Raw genomic sequence first — 23544 nt, 5'->3', positions numbered from 1 at the left:
CTTAATACACGTGAATTCACGTTTCACGTGTCACGTGTAAAATCCAAAATAAAAACGTAGGTATAACCTTAACTTAATACTGTACTTATAATATTTATTAAAACTTCAAGTGCATAACATAAAATTACTAATTTTCATCATTATAAAAATGGATATATATATATATATATATATATTTGGATAAACACGTATTTCACGTGTACACGTGAATTCCGTGACACGTGCTTTATGAACTCTATTTACATATGTACTTGTATATTTTTAGTTATGTATGTATTTAAATATTGTTTAGTTTCAAAAGTGATCTGATGGCGAGTAGAAATGCTGTTTTTTTAAATTTTTAACGGGACTGTTAAATGGATCGAATAAAATAGGAGTACTTATATTGTTTGCGATATGCTTCGTAAAGAAATCTTAAAAAAGAAGCAAGAGGCTTTTAAAAAAAAAGATTATGGGTTCGATAATGGATTAGTAGAAAAAATAGTGTTGGCGCATCAGATTGTTTTGAATTAAGAAATCACATTGATCACGTGGTTCATTATTCGTGTTCGGGAATAAACTGGCCTAAAATTACCTAATTTCATTCATCTTCTGTCCGACGTGTTGGACTGCATGCAAGAGCTTACGTACTATAAACGTTCACGTTTGTTCAATTTTGTTCTTGCACGAGTAAAAATAAGCATGCGAGAAAAAGCATACAAGTGATTTCAATAGTGTGAATCCGGTATAATGCTTTTAAAATTTTAACTTTTAAAATTCACATGTGTATTGTGTAAATAAAGCTAAAATACACTATCGGCGGACGACGATTGTCGTATACGATAAGCAATAAATGTACTTATGCGTAGCGGTCGTTTGACGTTTATTAAATATTTTACAACGAAAAATTCTGCAAAATGTTTAAATTTTACCAAAATATGGTAGGTACACTAAAAATTTGTTTGAACCGGAACGATAAACGTTATTTTTTTTACGAATCGGAACGCTGAAAAAAAATTTTTCGTGAACCATTTCGAGCCCTGTTTGTTTCTGTAAAGACTATTTAGTTATTGTAATTAGAAAAATGAATTCCAAATATAAAATGAAAACTAAAATTCGTTTATCGAAAAGAAAAAAACACAAAAGGTTTCATAAAGGGAATAAGAGACCACCTGAACCAAAATAATAGAATTAATAGTACAAATTACATTGCACTGCAAAATATTTGCAGCTATTTTTTTTTTTTTTTTTAATTAATCAAAACGTGGGTACCTAATTTTCGATAACTACAATAATTATAGTTTGATGAATAATTCATCTACTGCGATAACGATTGCAATGAACGACTACCTGGATGATGATGCAGAAAGAAGTGGTAGCCGCATTGACACCACACATTAATAATCGTTTACAATTAACACATAGACCTAGGGCGGCGATGATGTGATTAGAAATTGCTCCTTAAATAAATACTAAAGCAAGGCATCTTAATAGATAGAAATAGTAAGTCATCAATCGTTAGTTGAGGGACTAAAGAATGACAAATAGATAGTAAATATTATTAAAAATGTCTTTTATATACTTCAACTTTTAAACTACATATGGATCATTAACAATTATAATTTAAATTATATAACATAATAAAAACATTTGATTTTTTTTTTTTCAATATAATTTCTTCTCGATACACATAATTTTCAATAAAATAAAAATAATAATTAAAATGAAAGTATAAATCATCACATTTAACAACATTTTGTTCCCCATAACATACAATTTTCATTTACTAGACATTACAAGACAGGTATTTATTTGATTTCGGTCAACATCTCTGCGAGAATTTTCTCAAGTTTACGAGAATCAGCTGCAAAATTTCTTATGCCTTCAGACAACTTATCATTGGCCATTTTGCCTTCATTCATTTCCCAACGGAATTTGGCTTCATTAATCTCAATTTTTTCCAAATCTGAAGCTTTTCCTAAACAAAAAGTTTATTATGCTCAATAAATTAAATACAAGTATTAATAGCCAAAGTAAAATTAATGTTTACCATTCTTTACAGTCAAATATTCTGTGAGTGGCTCATTGAACAGTTCCAATTCCTCAAGTAACTTTGGACTGATAGTTAACAAATCACATCCTGCCAATGCTTTAATTTCACCTAATACACATAGTTACAATTGTTAAAAACTGTGATACTTAATAAAAATATATATTTTATTAATTTACCAATATTACGGAATGATGCACCCATCACAACTGTTTTATAGTTGAATTTTTTAAAATAATTGTATATCTTGGTTACTAATTGGACACCTGGATCTTTTAAGGGTTCAAAACTTTTGTTATTTGTGTTTGCTACATGCCTAAAAAAAAAAAAAATTACACATCTACAAAAATAAATAAGAAATCTTCTAATTTACAAATCTAAAATACGACCCACAAATGGAGGTATTAATGTTACATCAGACTCAGCACAAACAATGCCTTGATAAAGAGAAAATAATAAAGTTAAGTTACAATGTATACCATGTTCTTGTTCCAAAACTCTGAAAGCAATTTGAAACAAGTATTTATAGTAAGTAATTTATTTATCAATAATAATTAGTATTTAAAATACTATTTCTGCTATGCTTACTTAGCTGCTTGAATACTCTCCCGAGTAGAAGCTAACTTAATTAATATACGTTCTTTGGGAATTCCAGCTTTTTCGTACATTTTATTGTACTTGATAGCTTTAGCAATACTTGCTTCTTTGTTAAAAGATAATCTGAAATTTATAAAAATAATTAAAACAATATCAATAATACATTTTATTCTAAAACATACCTAGCATCTACTTCTGTAGACACTCGTCCAGGAATCAAAGACAAAATTTCAGTACCAAATAACACAACAAGATGATCCATTGCTTCCTCAATTTGTTCTTCTTTTTTAGTGTCTCTAATACAGGTCTTATTTTATGAAGTCGATCATTATTGGTGGAAAACGTATTGTCGTTAAAGTGAAGAATACGCCTTATTTTATCAAAATGATTTACTGACATAGTTTCTTGTATCAATTTATTTCCCATAATTTCACTCCAATAATTACGAACATTTGACAAATGATTTACCGACATTACAACACATATACCTATATATATTTTTTAAGATCAGGTATAGTCAAACTGAATGGTTTATTTGGATTCAGACTAATAGAATATTTAGAACTTTCTAAGTAAATATGTTGTAACATATCATTAAAAAAAAAATATTTAAAAACTTGTCGTGGTGTTTCTAAATCTAAAATATGTTTAGGTAATAACACGTTACCTTTAAATTCTATACCACTTTTGTCAATTTTAAATCCTCGTTTTTTCCAATTCACATTACTCATTATGTTGGATACTGTAAACATTTTGCGTGTTTGGGAGTTATAGTAGGGCTAGTGCCTTCAAAAGATAAACTATTTCCCATGGTACTGAGCGACACATCATTTTTCGATCTAGTAACAGGGGAACTACTTTCGACCAGTTCTAAATCAAGGGCTTGTTCTCGGACAGTTAATTCTACAGAGCTCACATTCTGAGCATCAGATAATTTATAATCAAATACTGATGAATTATTTACATTTATATTTATGTCGAGGGGAACGTCAAAATTAATACTATCCAAATTCTGACCTATATCATTTTCCTTTAAAAATTGTTCAGCAAAGTCTTCAATATCATCATCTGAAGACTCGTCATCTTCCGATTCTAACGGTATTTCAAAGTTCATAAGCTGTATAAGCTCTCTGTTAATTTTGAGTTCATAGTTATCTTTTTGGCACTCAAAAGTCAAAATAAAACGTACTTTACATACATATATAATTGAAATTGAATTGATAAAAATCATATCATAATTAATAATCATTATCAATTGACGGTAAAATGGTAAATAAATAAAAGTAAATAACAAAAATATCAAATATTGTCCACAATGCATGGTGTAGCATATATCATACGTACCAATATTTCACAACCAAAACTAAAATATATGATATTCGACTATTATAAGTATTTTATAATGAAAAATAACATATCTATAAATCCTAAAATAATTTTTTTATATTTAAAAACTTTATCATTTGTTCAATAAATACATTTTAAGTGTTGCATATCGAAGGATATAATTTTTTTTTCTTTACTGTCATTAACACATAATATTAATGGAAATTAGCGCTATTTACTGATAACTTAATGAACTATTATTTTAACATAAACACATATGATACTAGATATCATAAAATAATTAAATTAAAGTAAACAATCATAGAGAAAACGTTGTTTTAACAGTATGTAGTAAATATGTTACATTATGCATTGAAGGGTTAAATCAGCGGTTCTTAACCTTTTTTTAGATCACGGACCTCCGATGAAAGTTTTTTAGGAATTGCAGACCCCCTTACAAACATTTTTCGAATACATTTATTTTTACAAAACATCTCATGTTATTCAAACCAAAATTATAACGTCCCTGGTCGTAAAATTTTAGAGGATGTAATTTTTGTAATTATTATCTACTAATTTGATATTTTTAACTTTGTTAAATACTGAAATTAGATTAAAACTTAATAAATATGATTGTATATTAATCATTAGAAAAAAACTCTCGATAAGAGTATTTGGTTATTGGTCCATGATACGGCGTAATTTAAATATTTTCCCCAGGCATAAGAATTTCTAGTTCCATCTTTGGTAGGTACAAACTTCTCGAATCCATTTTATATACTTCTAATTTCGGAATAGTCTTTGTGCCTTAGTCTTAATTAAAAATAGAGGTTGCATTATGTAATACATAGAGATTTATATATTTTATTTGTAAGTCTCATGGGAAACCTTGAAATAACAATTAAATGTGTATGTCAGGTTATTTTTATATAACATTATTTCTGATATTTCGGGGGAAAGGGTTTGAATTCGTCCCCCTCCCGCTGCGTTAATGCCTATGTATGATAATATAAACGCCAAAATGTGCATATGTTGCACGGTAAGTGCTTTTTATTCGAAAACTTAAACAAACTGATAAATGGTGCAAGTATAGAACAACGCGTTGTAAGCCTGTGTTTCGCGTTCTCATTTCAACTTTCCGGATTGCTGAATGGCTTCCTGGCTGGCGACTTTTCTCGACCAGTTCAAAACCCGGACCAAAAACGCACTCACCGTGGGTCGCAGATCCCCGTTCGACGACTCCTGCGTCATGGACCGTAGAACCCGGTTCAGGGACGCCATCGCTTTGGACCGCAAAAACCGGTTTAACGACTCCTGCATCCGCACTGCCACACCATCGACGATGCGCTCGGCGAGTTGCAACCAGGAAGAGTTGTCTCGTCGGTGCCAAAAGAAATGGTCATCTCGACCCCCGACCGCGGCTGTGACTGTGCCTTGAGGCTGCGCGCCAACCGTCTTTGCTGCTGTTGTCGACGTTTTATCGCCGCCTTTTTGGTTAAGGGCCATAAATTATACCAACTGTCTCCGTCGTCCCGGCGAATGTCATTTGGCTTCTCCAACACTCGTCTTGCCATCTCTATTCAGATTGGAGGACAGTAGTATAAACAAATTCAAATTTGTGTAGCGAGACTAAGGCTAGAAGTGAACGGTATGAATGATACTGTGGTATTATAGTTATGTATTTGTTTATCGCGTACGATATTGATACTGTATATTACGACTAGTGATGGGCAAAAGTGACTAATAACTACCGACATAGTCGGTAGTATCAAATGACTAATTTAGTTACTCGAACATTTTTATTATTCGACTAGTTATTATTATTCTTCGACTAATTTTTATATATAACTTATATTATTATTATTTTACTTGTTTTTAATTTTTATAATTTGACTTGTAATTTTTATTCAACTTGTTTTTATTGGACTGATTAAAAGCTTTTAGCAGAATTATTTTACTCAACATAATAATATAACAAAAAACTTAAAAAACTTAAACATTACTTCAGAGCAATATAAATTAATATAAATTAAAATTTACAAATTTACAACTGTTTTAAATGAATTTTGGGTACTAAATATATTTTATATTTGTAGTGTATGACGTAAGTGTCATTATTGGTATTTTTGTTTTAACTAGTTTAAAATAAAAATACGACTACAATTTCTCAAAATTACCGAATTATTAGTTCCTAATTTTAGTCGAATAGTTATTTGTCGACTAATTTCATTTATTTATATTAGTTGGTGGTAAAAATTTTAGTCGAATAATTAGTCGACTAATTTCATTTATTTTTGTTAGTTGGTCTTAAACATTTTAGTCGAATAATTAGTCAACTAATTTTATATATTTTTATTAGTTAGTCTTAAACATTTTAGTCGAATAATTAGTCGGTTGTACGTGATGAAAATCGACTAATAGTCGGTAGTATCAAGTAGTCGTTCCTGCCCATCACTAATTGCGACGACAACGGATAGGTACATGAAACGGGTTGCCACGCACTTATAATATACGTATTATTACAGTGGCGTAACTAGAAATAATTTAAACAATAATATTGTGATAATAACTTAATACAATGATCATAATAGTAAATGTCGTCACACTGGGCGCTAATGCTCTTTTACATTGATTCATATATTAATATTATACACGGTGAATGATTAACATAAATATAGGTACCTTTTATAAATATCTGACATTAGCGACTAGACCATAGTGTTATAATATAATTGGACAGTTAGTCTGAGTCGTAGTTTCGTTCATGGAAAATAATTGCTAGGTCTTATTCCTTGAATCTTTAATCGAAGATTTACTAATACATCGATAATTACCCCTTGGGGAGGGGGGGCATAGTAAACTTACTCCGAAACGCTGTCCCGATACATATAATCTTTCGTGACAAGGTCGGCTTCAAGAACTGAAATCAGGAGAAAGGGACACGCCAAGAACATTAATAGATTTAAATCTCCAATTGCTTTTACTACAAATGCAATGTATCAAAATATATGAAGTATATGAATTCTCATAACAATTGTCTTGTTCATTTCCGTGCATATTAGTAAATATTCACTACAACTTACATTATACAACCCCGTATTTTAATATTGATTATTAATCTCTTTTCTTAGACGAATACTGAAAAGTATAATTATTTTCTAGACAATATCCGGTTTGAGGACGGGAGCATGACACCACTGTTGCATGGCCATAAACACGCGAAATATATTTTTCGTTATTTCGGTAACAGGAATAAAATTCTAGACGACGTATAAGGACAATCGAGGAGTCCATGTCGGATATATTTGTATTAATATAATAACATAGGTACAAATGTCATCATTTTCAAAACTCGATGGACAATTGATTAGTCGTACAATAAGCAAATAAATAATTTAATCGTGCAAGAAAATTCGTTTCTGCACAATGCATCAATTATACCACAGGTAGGTAATCGATTTAAGATTAACACTTTTATTAGATACGTTCACGTTTGAACAACAATAATAATATAATATTATATGCGCAGTTAAATGTTTCCATTAACTTATCGTGTTCGATTTATAGTTTAAAAAAAGTATAGACATATAAGACGTAAATTCTTTGATAACAAATTATTTAAATATAAATCACATTGTAGACATTTTAACAGTACAATTAGGAAAGTAATAAATATCACAAACTATAATATAATAAGCATTTTATACATATACACTTATGTCATAAATATTTTGTTTCATGTGAACGTGATTGCACTTTACATTATATACTTAATATAATATAGTATAATATTGTTAGACTAGGTATCAAATTGTTAATTACGCTAAACCACAATTGTTTAATAAATTGTACTAAAAAATCCAATTATTTTAATGGATCCAGATCATTGTCATAGTTTAATTGTATAATTATAACAGTTATATCACAGCAGTCATAAGATTTTACGAAAAGCAGCATAACCAAAATTAAAAACTCTCATTATGCATAACTATCTTATATTATTTAATTTTCAAATTTTACCTAAATAATATTTTAGGGGTATAGAACAGTATCTACCATGCTACATATTTCTTTCATATTACACAATTTTCACACTGTAAATGAACCTACACCAACAACCTGGCACACAATAGTAAAACATTCTACACATTTAAATCCTTTGAATATCTCAGCATGTATACAAAATCAAAGAAACCTCTTACTATTATCCTTACTATTATATACTATATATTTACTATTATATCAACTTTCCTCAAAGTCTTAAAATTAACAAGTCCAAATACACTTAGTTTTTGATCAGGTCAACTATTCCTGTCAAACGTGATCAATAACATAAGAGCATAAAATACAACAATTAAATGCCAAAGCCTTATTTATTATTTAACAGACACTAACCTAGACTCTTTATATTGACAACAGTATGAATATATATAGATTGATCACAGATTTTATTTTTTTACGAAATATTCAATAAAAACTCAAAACTCAATAGGAAATTAAAAATTCACCTCCTACAAATTTTTTTTGTTTATGTTTAACCGTACAAAAAGACAAAACATCAACAAACAAGTGACATTTTTACCATTCAAAGTTGTAGACTGTTAGGATAAAACATTGTGTAAGGCTAAATTAGTATAAAATGTAATATAATATAAATGGAATGAAAATGTATCAATAGATAGTATCTTCATCATAACTTAGAACATGTAAACACACCCAACTTATCACGTGTGCGTATTTACAGACTGTGAGATTTTTAAAATAAGACATAACTAAAGAAAATAATAGATAGTTATCAGAGTTTTAAACAAAATTACTGTTAATACTAGTTCAGGTATGGTTTACCAACAGAAATATTGTTTCTAAGGCTTGTTGAAAAATTGCTAATAATTTTCAACGAAATGTAATTCAAATAGAACTATTATACTTGAAAATAAACTATTATAATCATATAAAAGAAAATGTGCAAGTCACATAAACCTTTGGTGTTAAGTAGATATCAGTCTTATTCAGGTGTTACCTAAGTAATCGAGAGACTTACAGTAGGTATCATAGATTTGTGAGTTATGGTTGATCAAACCTACAGTTGAAACCGTTAAAAAGATGTTTTTTTCTAACATAATTGGCTGTCTGGTTTATCCGATGATTCAGAACAATCCTCTGAATTAGTAACCTCATCTTGATCGTCCACTTCTACTACATTACGATTTTCGAATTCTTGATAGTTATTTCCTCTAGAAAAAAACAATTACAATAATAATAAAGACAAATAACAAACAGTTAAGTGTTAAGAACTAATATTAAATGATTTATATTTTTTTGGTGAACAATAATGATGTAATATACAAATTCAGTGAAGTATGCATAAAAACGATAACATAATAAGTATGGTTCAAAATTTTGTATGTCACATAGCTACGCTATAAACATATAAATCTATATCAAGGAACGAACCGGTGTCCCTCGTAAATTCAATCAATGCTAATAGTGATCAATAAACTAAAAAGCACAATATAATGAGCATTGGTAAATGTATAAATATATTTAGTCAAAACTCAATGATTATAAATAAAACAATATTGTTTAGACACAAAACAATAACAATGGTAGTATTTATTAGATACTTTCAATACATTAAAAACAAAAATATCTATATGAACTAAACTAATTTAAGTTAGAGTTATAAACATTAAAATATAAAATACATTTATAATTAAAATACTAATATTACGTGCAACCTTTGAGATCATAAATATTCGAACTCTTCGAACTGAAAAAATAGCAAAGAATAAGGAGAATGATTAAAGTGTACATTTTGAAATACTCAATATTACCAGAACCATTTGCGCAAGACTGGGGGTTATTATTTCCAATTCTTAAATGATTTTTTCTCAAAAAGCAGACGATGGCTAAATTACAGTAAACATGCAATAAGCTACTACATGCACAATGCAAAAAATCAAGCGTGACACATACCCATAGAATACATAATGTTGTAGGAAGAAAATAATGTCGAAAATTATTGACAGCAAACCCAAACCAAATTTGGTTGGATCACCAAACACAGAGGCCCAATCATCTAAAATAAATTATAAGTTAATAAAAAAATAGACAATATTTATTATTATAGACATGAGCAGAGAGTGTGTAGAACCAAAACTTTTTTTTTTTTGCTAAATTGTATATAAATATATCTCATTTTGATATTTCCTATTTTAAATATTAAGACATAATGGGGTTAATACAAGTATACAATATTACTATTAAGTACTAAGTATAACAAAAATGATTATAAAATTAACTTATTTTATTTGTGTTTTCTCATTTAATGTTCATTAAACTGATTCTTATGTTAATTTTAAAATCAATAAATAATGAGCATGTATTATGAAAATACTCACATTATATTATTATAAATTATGTATTTTTTATAAAAATTATGCAAATATTAAATAAATATTGAAACCATATACTATAAATATCATAAGTGAAAAATAGTTTATATAATTTTATTTTAAAATATATTCAAGTAATATAATGAATATTTTCCCATTTTATATATAATGAAATTAAATCAAAAATTTGATTAATGAAGTATATAAAAAATAGACAATAAACAATTTCATCATAAATGGTAAATGTGGATTTGCCTCTACACACTCTATACTAAAAATTGTATGCACTTATATGTTCATTGTATATTTTATTACTTACTGTAATTATATGCGTTAATTATCATTTGAAGTATACTTAGAATCCCTCCCGTAAAGTCTAAGAATATATTGCCAATACTCCAACCAATTGTACTTTTGCGCTTGTAATTCATTACCCCCTAGAAATTAATAATTTTTAAATTAATTATTTGGTTAAAATTTAAATAACATGTTTAGTAACATGTTTAATAACATTAATTAGTGATATAATAAATAATTTGATAATAGACCTTACTATGAAAACACTTACTTGTGGAATGTATTTAATAAGAGTAATGGACAACTTGATATATGAGCAATAATAAAGAAAGTCCAGCCACATGATTTTGTTTAAATTTACAAAAACTAATAGGACAGTCAATATTAATCCATAAAAGATCATAATTAACTTGGCGGTCCATGAGACATGCTGATCAGCTCTCTACAAAACAAGAATATTTTAAATAAAAATACTATAAGACTATTTGAAATATTATTTGTACTAATTTGTTTATTAAATAACAAAATGTTTTACTAAATAATATATGATGTTACCTCATATATATAACATTGAATCACAGTTATAACAGTTGCAACCACAGCATGAATAGAAAAGAATATGTCATTTAATTGAACTGGATTCAGTCCACGAGGATTTCGGTCAAAATACTCTTTCTGATCAATTATAAAATATTAAATTAAAATAAATCGTTATTATTCATAACCCTTGATTTCAAAGCTAGAATTCATATGCAGTTTTTTTAATGGTCAATTTTGTACCATGTAAATTAACACTTAATGTATATTTTTACTTTTTCGGGGTATACTTTTCAATGTTTATAGTTTTTAGTATATATTTACAATTAAATATGCACATGCTTAGTTAATCTGTGACATAATAGTATTTAGTATTATTTAATAAAAATCCCATTATTAAAGTTGAACCTCTGAAAGGCAGAAACCAAACACTCAACAATTTCAATAATTTGATTGAAATCATTAACTTTAATTGAAATTTTGAAATTTGTTTAATTACAATATATAATTTATGAAAAATCTATTTGTATATATTTATATATTTATAAAAAAATTATGATTTTTTACTTAAAATTACATTTTATACAATATATTTATTATCTTATGAGTGTTATAAATTCTTAGAACACATATAAATCCTAGCCATAAGTTATTATTTATCAGTCAAGTGGATCATCTTACTTCAATTTCAGGCATCCACAGACCTATGTTGAACATTGAATACAAAACAAAACCTAATACGTTTAATACTGTGAAGTCAAAATTTAAACCTACAACACTGTAAAAAATAAAAAAAATAAATAATTTGTAATCATTCATAATACACTTAAGTAAGACAAACAGGTAAAGGAATAAAATATGCGATCAAGGTCTTTATTAAATTGAGATAACCACATAATAATTATTTAGGTCAAATTTTTTAAAAACATTATTATTAAAATCTACTACATTAATCATGTATCTAAATAAATTATATTACATTAGATACTGTATATTTAAACTCGTGTTGAAAAATTTTGAAATTTCTTAAAGGTCATAAATTAAACATCAACTACATATGTATACAGTTGTATACCGGATGTTTAATGTATAGAATAATCAAACTGAATATTGATTCATAATTATAATTAGAAAATTAATAGTAAAATATTTATCATTTCAATAGTAATAAATTTGTAATTTGAAAGAAAATTTAATGTTCTATAATGCTATTGTAATATATTTTAATTATTTTACTTTATAAGGAATTAAAAAAAAAAAAGTTTGTTTCACAATACTTGTTCAAGAAGCCATAAATCATTACATAGAGTAACATGTTTTATAAAACTCTATTTTTAGAAGTATTTTACTTTATGAATTATATTGGAGATGTATCAGGAATTATATTTTCAAAGAACAAATTATACCTTTTTCGCACCCAGTTTTCATACATCTGAGGATAGAAAGATATTGACCATGCAACAAAATAAATCCAACCAACAATTTCACTGATTAAAGCCAACTCATTAGAATGTTGAACAGTTACTCTAACAAAAGTTTCACCAGTTCTAAAATAACACAATTAAAATATTTAAAAAAAAATAAACATAACATCACACTTTGAATAAAAAATAATGAAAAATATTAATTAATACAATGAGCACTCTTCAATCACTTAATTCATCTCAATATACAAGACCATCAGTAAATGTTACATTTAAATTTTAGTGGCAGATGTAATCAAATTTTATAAACAATGTTGAGTACAGCCAAGTAAAAAATAATTAAGTAAGATGAAATTAAAAATTATAGTATGTTTACATTTTTTAAAGTTCTTTTTTTTAATTTAATGGTTTTGTATTTTTTAGAAAAATGTTAAAAATTTCAAGTACTTATACCTTTCAATTACAATCTTTATTCTGTTTTTACACATGGTAGATGCTACATTTTAATCAGAATTAAAAACAAATTACAATAAATGTACTGCCAGTAAAATAATTGAAAAATTAAAAATTTAAGTATAAAAAATGTTTTATAATTGTTTTTAATTTTTATATTTTTCTATGAAAACCAAATATTCATATGATATAAATGAGTTTCTTTCCGTTCAAAGCAAAATATTGTGCATCTAGAATAATTCTTTAATGGCTTAAATATTAACAAAAATAATTTTTTTTTTTTTTAGACAGAATTTTTAGAAAACGTAGAAACTAAAAAAAAAAAAAAAAAAAGCAAAAAGAATAACCATTTCATCTAACCAAAAAGACTAAAAAAGTAATTTAGCGTAAGCATTGATTACATATAATCAATAGTGAAAGGTAATAGTTATTATTTTGCAGTGTAGCTAAATCGCTGAAGGCAATCTGCAATACTCTGATGTCAAGGATAAATAAAAAATTATTTACAAGAATTCAGTATGAGTATATGGAATAAAAGAATCCGAATCATTTGCTTAAACATAATAATTAATAAGAATGAGGATTTCTTTTATGTATAAATATATGAATGATGTAATATATATATATATATACAATTCATAGGTCAACTAAGTTAAACTTAATAAACTAGTTCACTTGTTACCAGCTTCATTTTTGAATTTAATATGTAAATATAATACTAATTATAACAAAATATAGATGTATTACTCTTTTAAAGGAGGCAAGGAGTCAACTTTCAATATGTCGTGTCCAACATCATGACCCAACAATTTAACTTGCCATTTTTTATAATTTGTTGAGTTGGGCACTTCTATTTGTGAAACATTTGCTGTCAATATGTCTTTATGTTTAGTGGTGAGAAATAATGTGGTATTTTCAGGAATAGGATCCCTATAATAAACAATATAGATCAGATTATGCAGTGCTTATGTTATGAGAAAAATTTAATTTTCAAGGTTCTTACGTTAAGGTCAAAGTAATGGTTGAAGAATCATTAACCAACAGTGTTAGGTCCGTAGTGTTGAAAAATAAATTTGCATACGTGTAAGATACGCAACAAAACAAAGCTGTTGGAAAAATACAAGTTTATCATAATATTACATATACCATAGTCAATAAGTAGAGTTTAGTGATGATACTTACTGTAAGAGATCAGGACAACCGTAATCAGAGTGCTCCTCTTCATGGTGAAGTCTTAGTGTGGACTTTTACGTGGCAGTAACACTAACTAAAAGGAAGAAAATAATAAAACCAAATTACAATAAGCGAACAATGACGTACTAACTATCCAAACAATAAAGAAGTATTAACTGTTTGTATTTGCACAACACATGTGTGCACATGTAACTATTATTGTTATGTTATTTGTGAGTAAAAATTAGGTTTGTGCATGATGGGCAACAGGCGTTTTTATTTAAAACAGCAAAATTATGTCACATGTTTTTCAATGGATCATTTTTATACTACAAATGATCTGCTTGTATATTGATTTGCTATAACAATAAATACCTATTAATAGGTTGATTGTGGAGCCCGGATCTCCTTATCCATTTCGTGTACATAATGCCTCTAAAATAACTTAAGTTTAACGCAGTTAACACCGCGTGCAACTTAAATGACATTTATTTTATTTTAATTACTTCTCAATATAATAAAATATTATTATTATCACTGTTAGAAATCGCTGTGCGACCCAATTGAAAACGAATATTTTTTCCATCCGAAATCATTTTGATAACGCAAAATTTTCTGTACACTGAGTGCACATAACAATAATATAGATATATGATTTTATAATAATTTAGATATTTAAGTAAACTATTGGTCGGCATACGAGAATAAAACTATTATTACTGAGATAACGGCGACGGTTCACCCGTGATAAGACTCTGTTGTCGTAGATATGTGATAAAAAATAAATATAAAGTGGGAACGATAAGGAATTAAACGTCCCTCCGTCGTAGTCATTGTTGTTATAAAACGATAACTTCAACTATATGTAAATTTAAATTTTTTCTAGGCAGTGGCGTGGCAAAGGTATTATATTGGAGCAATTGCTCCTTCAAAATTTTTGGTGAGTGGGTGGTCACCCTGCCACAAATTACCTAGGTGGCTAGATACATCGTAGAAAATGGAAATATAATATGTGCCTTACATATGAAACCTACGCCACACCCTACAGCATAAAGCCTCAAAAACGTAATAATAAATTAGTACGCTAAAAACATCAGTCTGTCGATGCAAATTTTCGTCGTCTGTCGGTTACAGTGCATTATTAGAAAAAAACAGATGAATGGTTTTTGAAAATTCGTTCAACGACCGCGATCACCAGGTGCCCGCACGGTATAACAATAATGCAAAATCCTTGGCGTCCCCACAGCCAACCGTATTTTATACAAATTTCAAAACGTTACAGAAATAAAATACTAGGCATTTCAAGATAATATACAACGTTCAACATCATTACATCTATGTACACTACATAGATCATGATACAAGATAATTATTGACTGTAATGGATGAACTAATTGAATAGTAATTGTACATCCGATTATACAAGTACCTCTACAAACATATGTGTATTTTGTAAATTTTAAATTTTTCGTTGTGGTGGAAATGCCGTTATGATGGATAAAAGTTGGGGGTGGGTACCTATGTTTGTATACCTTTTTGCTCCTCAACAAAAATTAGTTCAAAACGCCACTGTTTCTAGGCAACCATTACAGGCACGTAATTTAGGAGCGACTGCCTTTCACCCACTGAAGATCGAATTTTAGTAACCGAAAATTAAGATATAGAGTATATATCATTTTGTCGTACATTATTGAAGTTCCAATAATTTTAAAGAAGTTTAATTGCTCCTCCCCCACATTAAAAAAAAAAAAAAAAAAATGAAAAAAATAATCACCTATTTACCTGTATGGACAAATATTATGCATTAAATCGATAGTAATTCTTGACAGCCGAATAGCAGAACAACTATTGTCTTGCAATTAAGATCATATTTAAGGGGGGTTTAGAGGAGAAAATAACTCACTCCGGCAACCTGACACATGAGTAGGGGGTGGGATATTTTTTATAATGAACAAAAAAAAGAGATGAAAAATTGTATTAATTAAATATTTTCTTCTTCGTCATTTTATTCATCAAATCGATCATGCCAATTGTTTGGCATTATATTATATTTTCGTATTAAACAAAGTATACAATATTCGAAACTTTTTATTTTATTAAGATAAAATTTAATTATGGACATGAATTTAAAAGAAACCCTATTTGATATTAAGTAATATAATATGTGTTATATGACATATCGGTTTCAATTCCCCTTAAATATCCTTGTTAGGAATATTCTCTCATATGTATGTGCAAGTTAGCAGCAAGATGATGCTGTTACCTTTGGATCAAAAATTTTAAATACGGTTTAATTGTAGGTCTTGTCCGTGGCAGTCATCAGCGTTGCAGCTAAATATACCCAATTCCTCAAGCACTCGATACTCCGATAACTTATTCAAGTGGCAGATGAGGGTCCTTAAGCGCAGTGTATATAAACCCCCAGATAACAGGCGGAGGCCAAATCGTGTTTTAAAGGGGAGCTTATAAATGTCTTTTGATTTGGTTCACGTTCAAACGGGCAAGTGAAAACTGTTAACTTAATACTATTGTGGTGTTATTTACTCCGTTCTTAAGATATCGGAAAATATTTGACGGAGCTAAATTTACGTAAGCAGATCCCTCCACTATGGATTCACGGCTGTATCATCGGGCATACCTATTGTTAAACTATAGCTCTCGGTTTTCATTTATTCTTAGGATTGTGACATAGTAAATATATGTGTAACATAATATAATAAAAAAACACTTTTCAAGTAAATATTGAAACAATATTATTCATGAAAATTTCTTTTAGATTATTCCATAAGAATACAATAATTCCCAACAGAAAATTAAAAAAAGAACATCTTAGGCAAGTGCATAGGTTGTTAACGTGCGAGTCCAAGTATGGTTGACAAATGTGAAACCAGAGGGTAGGGGTTCAAAACCCCAATGAAAAACCAGAAAAATGTTATAAAAAAATTACCTGACCTATAAATTTCATAGTTATTTTAAAGTTTCCTATAATACTTGCAAACATACTTTATATTTATTATAATAAGTAATAAAACATGCTATTTATCAACATTTTACATTTTACATTTTTTCAAACCCCCCTAAATTTTTTTTTTTGCATTTGCCTCTGATGATTGAACATTTTTTTAATAATATTTATAATATGAATTTATCTGAATATTACATATTTTAATTTAATTATATTTATTATGTATTCTGAATACTATCCGAAGTGTTTTGAATAGTTGTACATACACTAGTAAAAGTAATGTAAATAATTCATATAAGAATTAGTTAATTTTAATTTCGACTATATTAATAATAAGACCTTGGATGTTATTGCATTTGTAACTTATAGCCAGATATTAATATATGTCAAAATAATATAATAATAATAATAATAAATAAATTATTATTTATTATATGGTTATTTATTATAATGGTTATTTCAGGTTTTGTCGATTCTGACGAAAATGGTGGAAATATTATTTGAAAAAATAATGCACGATCTACACAACTTGTTATTCTCAAATCGGAGGTATTTTAAGTTTGAAAACTTAAAGACGTCATTAATCATGCAGCGCAATTATTTTTAAGGTAGGCACACAAATGTATATTAAAAAATAAATGAAAAGTTGTTGAAATAAAATATTTTTAAATGTTGATAATTTTGTTTGTAGTATCCTAGATGACCAGACTAAAACCACTATTCCAATATTAATATGAATTTTATTTTGAATAATTTTGTAAAATAACTCACATTTGTAATATGATAGTCTTAATAAAAATTACTTGTAAATAGTTATTTTGATAAATAAAAAAGTTAAATGTAATTTTTAATCGCAATTTTTATTATTTTTTACAGCAATAATGATTAATAATAATATATATAATACATTTTAATTATTTTTAGTACAATAATTTTCTATCATATTTATAACATATTAATTATATTAAATTGTTTATAGGTTCGTACTACAAATTAAAACTCTCATACTTTGCAGGAAGCGTCTGCTTTTGTCTAATAATTAAATGCATAAAAGTGTAATGATTAAAAAAAAATTGTTTTTTTTTTCTAAAATTATAATAATTATTATTATAGTAAATAGTAATACAATAAAACGTATAATAAAAGTAGTAATGAATACTTCTAAAAAGTATAAAAATAAATAAATGAGGTATTATTTTTTGAAGTATTTGAAATCAATGTATTTTATATAGCTACATATGTAGCTCATTTTACCACTAGTACATGCACTACTGCAACCGCAGTGCACGCATATGTATTATATAATAAGCAAACGTTTATTTTTATCGAGTAAATTACATAGTATTCCACCAATACTATTGTTATAATATATCAGTTGAATTTTATCGAAAGTCTCTGCGATAATGTCTACTTTTTACCGAAATCTAAAAATAATAGATCATAGTTCACCGCGCAGAAGAAGATAATACGTACGATCGTTTTCAATACATGAACAATTGTACGCATGAGTATTAAACGATTTAAAGATTAAAGATTAAAAATCAGCCATGTAAATAGAAAAGTGGAAATAAATAACAGTTCATAATGTCTGTGACCTCGTACTAGTCGTTATTCGATTTTTAAAAGTATCTATGTATAGTTCAAATGTAAATTAATAATATATTGTTATTTTAGCGATCGAATACTTAACGAGAGTCCATTTTAAAATATTCTTAATGTTACTCTCACATTTTGATACGATAACATTTTTCGATATAGTTGTCTACGGCTTAGGATTATTTAAATAACGATACATTTTATTTTATGAGTCCACGTTTGAGCATTTTGAATATAAAAAAATGTATCCACACTCAGACTTAGTTAATAAATATTAATTTATATTTTAATTAATAAATATCAAGTCGTCATTTAACGTGTATTTAGACAAATTTAGTCGATTATAAAAATGTTATTATATAGATACAAATATTTAATTTTTATTATTACTTATCATTAATTTTACTTACATATTTGTGATGTCGTATCAATATAAAATAAATAAACCTTACAATACTTAAATACGTAAGCAATTATCATACCTATATATGATAATTTGAAGTCTGATGTAATAACCAATTCGGGATAAAAAAGACATAATTAATGCAAAATAATATAGAAGTTATATTTATTAATTTTTATAACATTATTAATTTCTATAAAGAAAAAATATATTACGGTTCCGGAATATTTAACTTTGTTTAGGTTTCTATTCCCAATATTTTAATAGATTTTAGTTCCTGTTTTTTCTGTAGAGTATACAAAATTAAAATTATGAAGATATAAAAAAAATGTTCATATTTCCTGTATAATAGTACATATTTATATATATATAAAATATATGTATACATATATACATAAAATATGTACCAACAAGGATGTCACAAATAGATTTATTACTTTTATTGGTTGCATGTTCATATCCTATTCATATTTTACCTTCGATAGAACTACTCGAAAGTGATTTATTGCAGCTAATTGACATTATTATCAAAATATCGAAAGCTATTTTAAAATTATATATGCAAATATAGTAACGACAAACGTTTTTTATCAGTTTCGCGGTTGTGGACGAATCAGCTGAGGATGTGTTAAACATATAGTTCTAAAATCACGCAATTTAATATTAAAAATTCACAATACCTCGTTGAATTGTGTACATATATATTGGTAGAGGGGCAGATTCTAGAAAAGTTTGATTCGATATCGTGCCAAACGAATACAACACACCACAAAGAGTTTGACATTCAAGTCTTAGTTAACTTCTTGTATACATACAAATCGAAAAGATCTTTGAAATAGTTACTGCAGTCGAATTATTAAAACCCACAAAATTCCCGATGCACGCTATTTCTGGCACTTAAAAATGTATATATGTAGACTAACCTATCTCGAATCTCGGCTGACCTCGTAATGAGAATCGCCTTGTTGCTGTCTGGATGAGATAGCACGGTGGGATGGCTTAAAATAAAATTGAGTTTTATGGTCAAATGAGACGTTCAAATGGAATAATACTTTGCTTCGACTCCCTAAACATTTGGAAGCGTAGTCATGAAGCGATACCTGGTAAATGCATTTCCGGTATGTATGGTCTGTGAAAACGACGAAAAAACAAACAATATTAAATTTCGTCAAACTGTTTATAAGAGACATAATTATAATTTTGTTATTCCGCTTGGGAACAAAATGTTGAAATTCTCGTTTCGCCAATTTCCGGAAGAAAAACATCATCGCGACAATTATAATATAATTACAAACTGAATGATTATTATTGCTACACGAAAACGAAAGCGTAAAACATCCTGCTAAAGTGTAACGTCATATTACACATTACACGACTCAACATTGGAAACGAGATGCTTTGCAGGAAAAGCGGTAGTTGAAAAAAATCACAATATTAAAAAATATTAAATACATGCACAGAGACGATGTAAAACAATTGGGTGGCGTATTACAGACAAAATAACTTAATAAAACTCCGCGTGTAGGAATTATTCATACACATCGCACACCAATGGTGTATTAAGGCTGGAGCCTCGAGCTATAACAGTTCAAATCAGTGGGTCATGAGATTATTATTGTAGATATCTAAAAATAAGTAATTGACGGGTGATTATATTTATCGCCATGATTTAAAATTTAAAAATAATTGTTCAATTAATTAAAAAAATTCTTTTATGTTATGCACGATGTGAGACGGGTGTGAGATGCATCAGACAATATACAAAACAACTTGAACTCGGTGTATTTTCATCTAAAAACAAGAATTTTAGAAATATAAGTTCGATTAATGTACGGGCCATTCAAATCGGCTTGAATTTGAAGTCGATATCCGGAATCAATAGTTGTCGAATGCAAAATGTTGTAAAAATAAAATGTCCGTAATTTCTTATTCGATTTACAATGATCGGAATCAAGTTATAGAACCGTGTGTACAGTAAAATCGACGAAAAGGGATTAGTTCTTCCGGAAAAATCTAGCGCGGAGAAGAGAACGGAAGGCGGGGTGGTGTAATCGGTTATGTGCTGTTACGTAAATTACTATTCGAGAACCATAAAGTCAAGTGAATCGGAAATAAGATCGTCGTCGTTTATTGGGTCAGAAGGTACTATTCCACAATCACCGTGTTCGTTGTGGACCAACTATCGTTCCGTCCCGAGTTATTGTACTGAATTCAAATGTAAATATTTTGCGTTTGTAATATTATTAATTTACATGGACTTATCGATTAAGTTTATAATTTCAGTAACTACCCTCAAACACACGCGGCCATATACGGGCATGCCTAACGGGTATTTAGTTAGATATTTTCTATCATTGCCGGAGCACGTAAAGGTATCGTCACGTCAACCGAGTTCGGCCGCAATGCGATAACGAACCACGGTGAAATGGTATCCTGTGGATTGCCATGTGGTGTTTGACCGCGAAAACGATCATTGTAGGATCTCGGGGTGCGTGAGATGGTGGTCAGGAGCCAAGCACACGCGCGCATCGTTTTGTACGATTTATTGAAATGTACACACCAGTGGTGTAGCCAGGATTTTTCTTCGGGGGGGGGGGGGGGGCTTATTATTTTTTACACAAAGGTGGTTTAGATAGGTTCTTCCATACGTTTAACACGTGGTTGCCAAAGTTATATTATAGATTTTGGTTCCTATAACCCTTAACATTGATTTAATAATACTTTTGTATACTTGAAATACTTTGGATATTGCGTTTTATAGTAATGTAAAATAAATTATTTTACACGTATGACTTATTAAAAAAAAAATAATAATAATAAAAATAGCGATGCATTTTTGCTTTTTAATAGGACATAATATAATAGACCAACATTTTATAAAATAAAACAAACTCCTACTTGATAAACATAAATATAATATGACATATAAAAATAATTAACGGTACTTATTTAATTACTTATTAACGTTTTTAATTAATTTTATTATGAAATGACAAAAAATGTAAGTGACAATTTTAACCTTTAAGCCTTTTTGCTGTGAACAAATGTATCAAATATTCGATCGTCTGAAATTTCAAAGTCTCTATGAATATATATTAATGCGAGTGCGACAAATCTTGACTCTGAAGTTGAATTTGCGATTCGTGACCGATGCACAATATCACATGCATTAAATTAACCTACTACTACAGATATGTAATATTAAAATGTTTAAATATTTTTACTTTTTTAGCGGTTTTCATTGACCATTATAATAATTTTCTGAGAGGGCTGCACCCCCCTAGGCTACGTCACTGGTACAGATGTATTATCGCAGTGGTGTATTGGAAGGTACACGGGGGTATACGGCGTATACCCAACACGCTATTTTTATCCCCGGCGTATAGCTTATGAAAAATTGATGATACGGTCGTGTGCAGCGTATAACTTGAAATTTGACAAATATAAACAACTAGTGGTTATATTTATGACGTGATACGGTATCGGATATATTATTATTATTATTATTATTTTTTTGAATGAAAAATTCAAATATGTTATAATTAAACAACAAGTTTTTGTTGTCAAACAGTCATAATTAAGGATGATTATTTTTGGTTCCCACACGAAATAAGGCGTGTACACCGATGATTTATTTTAGCAATACATCACTGTATCGTATACGTACGGATTGTTCGAAGACACCGTGTCGGCGACGGAGCGGCAACGACGACTGGACGGCTTGAAGGCCGACTTGTGTTGTTGACGGTCGGCGGCGGACTGACTGACGCGCGATTGTCGTCGGGGCGCTGAGACAACTCGCGATCGTAATCGGCCGGTCTCGTTGTCGCGTCGGTGGTGGTGGACGGTGAACCAAACACGGCCCTTGGAGGGCGGTGGCAGCGTCGAAGGCGACTGGGGGGGAGCCACGTGGACGATTATAATTTTTACGGTTATAATTGTAACGACACAACACCGTCCGTTCGCAGGTGTCGGTAGTGGTATAGGATAAATTCCAACCGGTGGCCGACGAAGCCGGGCGCGCGGGTATCGGGTACTCGCGCGGTCAGCGACGATCGATGGCGATCGCAAGGCCGTAACTGGAAAAAAATTTCGGGGAGGGGAGGGCGGACCCCTGGACCCCCTCCCAGTTACGGCCTTGGGCGATCGGTACGCGTTTTTGAGCGCAACGAAAAATCGAGGAAACGGCGCGGGAACACGGAAAATCGGAATCGGACGCGCGCGGTACGCACCGCGTTGCGGCGATCTGGGCTGGTCTCGGGACGACGAGACGCGCAATTACGGTTTTCACGCGCCGGCGTGTAACGATTACGCGTAAGAACTGAAAAAAAAAAAAAACGGGGATCGAC

General features: G+C 29.1%; 3 protein-coding genes across 6 annotated transcripts; all 3 read right to left on the bottom strand.

Moving 5' to 3' along the window:
• Positions 1–1730: 1730 nt before the first annotated feature.
• LOC112683869 (probable transaldolase) lies at positions 1731–3100 on the bottom strand. Its single transcript, XM_025555060.1, has 7 exons — positions 3020–3100; positions 2809–2939; positions 2618–2749; positions 2403–2528; positions 2209–2345; positions 2030–2140; positions 1731–1957 (listed from the first exon to the last, which is right to left on the bottom strand). The coding sequence occupies exons 1-7, from the start codon at positions 3098–3100 to the stop codon at positions 1788–1790; spliced, it is 888 nt and encodes a 295-aa protein (XP_025410845.1). The 3' UTR covers positions 1731–1787.
• Positions 2897–5795, bottom strand: LOC112683020. Its single transcript, XM_025553862.1, has 2 exons — positions 5165–5795; positions 2897–3114 (listed from the first exon to the last, which is right to left on the bottom strand). Exons 1-2 carry the CDS (start codon positions 5456–5458, stop codon positions 3100–3102), a joined length of 309 nt encoding a protein of 102 aa, XP_025409647.1. The 5' UTR covers positions 5459–5795; the 3' UTR covers positions 2897–3099.
• A 2135-nt stretch (positions 5796–7930) lies between these two features.
• LOC112683003 (cystinosin homolog) lies at positions 7931–23515 on the bottom strand. Of its 4 annotated transcripts, XM_025553841.1 has the most exons (12): positions 22863–23514; positions 14241–14325; positions 14062–14164; positions 13806–13988; positions 12588–12728; positions 11863–11959; positions 11200–11319; positions 10916–11086; positions 10667–10784; positions 9929–10031; positions 9787–9861; positions 9238–9722 (listed from the first exon to the last, which is right to left on the bottom strand). In XM_025553841.1, exons 2-11 carry the CDS (start codon positions 14281–14283, stop codon positions 9816–9818), a joined length of 1125 nt encoding a protein of 374 aa, XP_025409626.1. In that variant the 5' UTR covers positions 14284–14325; positions 22863–23514; the 3' UTR covers positions 9238–9722; positions 9787–9815. The 4 variants fall into 4 exon arrangements, with proteins under 4 accessions (XP_025409608.1, XP_025409618.1, XP_025409626.1 ...); XM_025553823.1 differs by lacking the exons at positions 9238–9722; positions 9787–9861 and adding an exon at positions 7931–9186 and having other exon boundaries at positions 22863–23515; XM_025553833.1 differs by lacking the exons at positions 9238–9722; positions 9787–9861; positions 22863–23514 and adding exons at positions 7931–9186; positions 14607–14920.
• Between the last annotated feature and the right edge of the window lie 29 nt (positions 23516–23544).

Source organism: Sipha flava, unplaced genomic scaffold, assembly GCF_003268045.1.
Source record: "Sipha flava isolate LNK unplaced genomic scaffold, YSA_version1 104_pilon_pilon, whole genome shotgun sequence".
In the NCBI taxonomy this organism is placed as follows: Eukaryota; Metazoa; Arthropoda; class Insecta; order Hemiptera; family Aphididae; genus Sipha; species Sipha flava.
Note: the sequence above shows the minus strand (reverse complement) of the source record. Positions and strands in the feature narration are given on the sequence as shown.

Excerpts from the sequence above, each read along its gene's own strand:
- LOC112683869 (XM_025555060.1), bottom strand. The coding sequence starts at position 3,100 with ATGTCGGTAAATCATTTGTCAAATGTTCGTAATTATTGGAGTGAAATT. Across the intron at positions 2,750-2,808 it reads TCTACAGAAGTAGATGCTAG|ATTATCTTTTAACAAAGAAG; the intron begins GTATGTTTTAGA and ends TATAAATTTCAG. Across the intron at positions 2,141-2,208 it reads TGCATCATTCCGTAATATTG|GTGAAATTAAAGCATTGGCA; the intron begins GTAAATTAATAA and ends TATGTGTATTAG.
- LOC112683020 (XM_025553862.1), bottom strand. The coding sequence starts at position 5,458 with ATGGCCCTTAACCAAAAAGGCGGCGATAAAACGTCGACAACAGCAGCA.
- LOC112683003 (XM_025553823.1), bottom strand. The coding sequence starts at position 14,283 with ATGAAGAGGAGCACTCTGATTACGGTTGTCCTGATCTCTTACA. Across the intron at positions 11,960-12,587 it reads GAAAACTGGGTGCGAAAAAG|TGTTGTAGGTTTAAATTTTG; the intron begins GTATAATTTGTT and ends TATTTTTTACAG. Across the intron at positions 10,785-10,915 it reads TTATTAAATACATTCCACAA|GGGGTAATGAATTACAAGCG; the intron begins GTAAGTGTTTTC and ends ATTAATTTCTAG.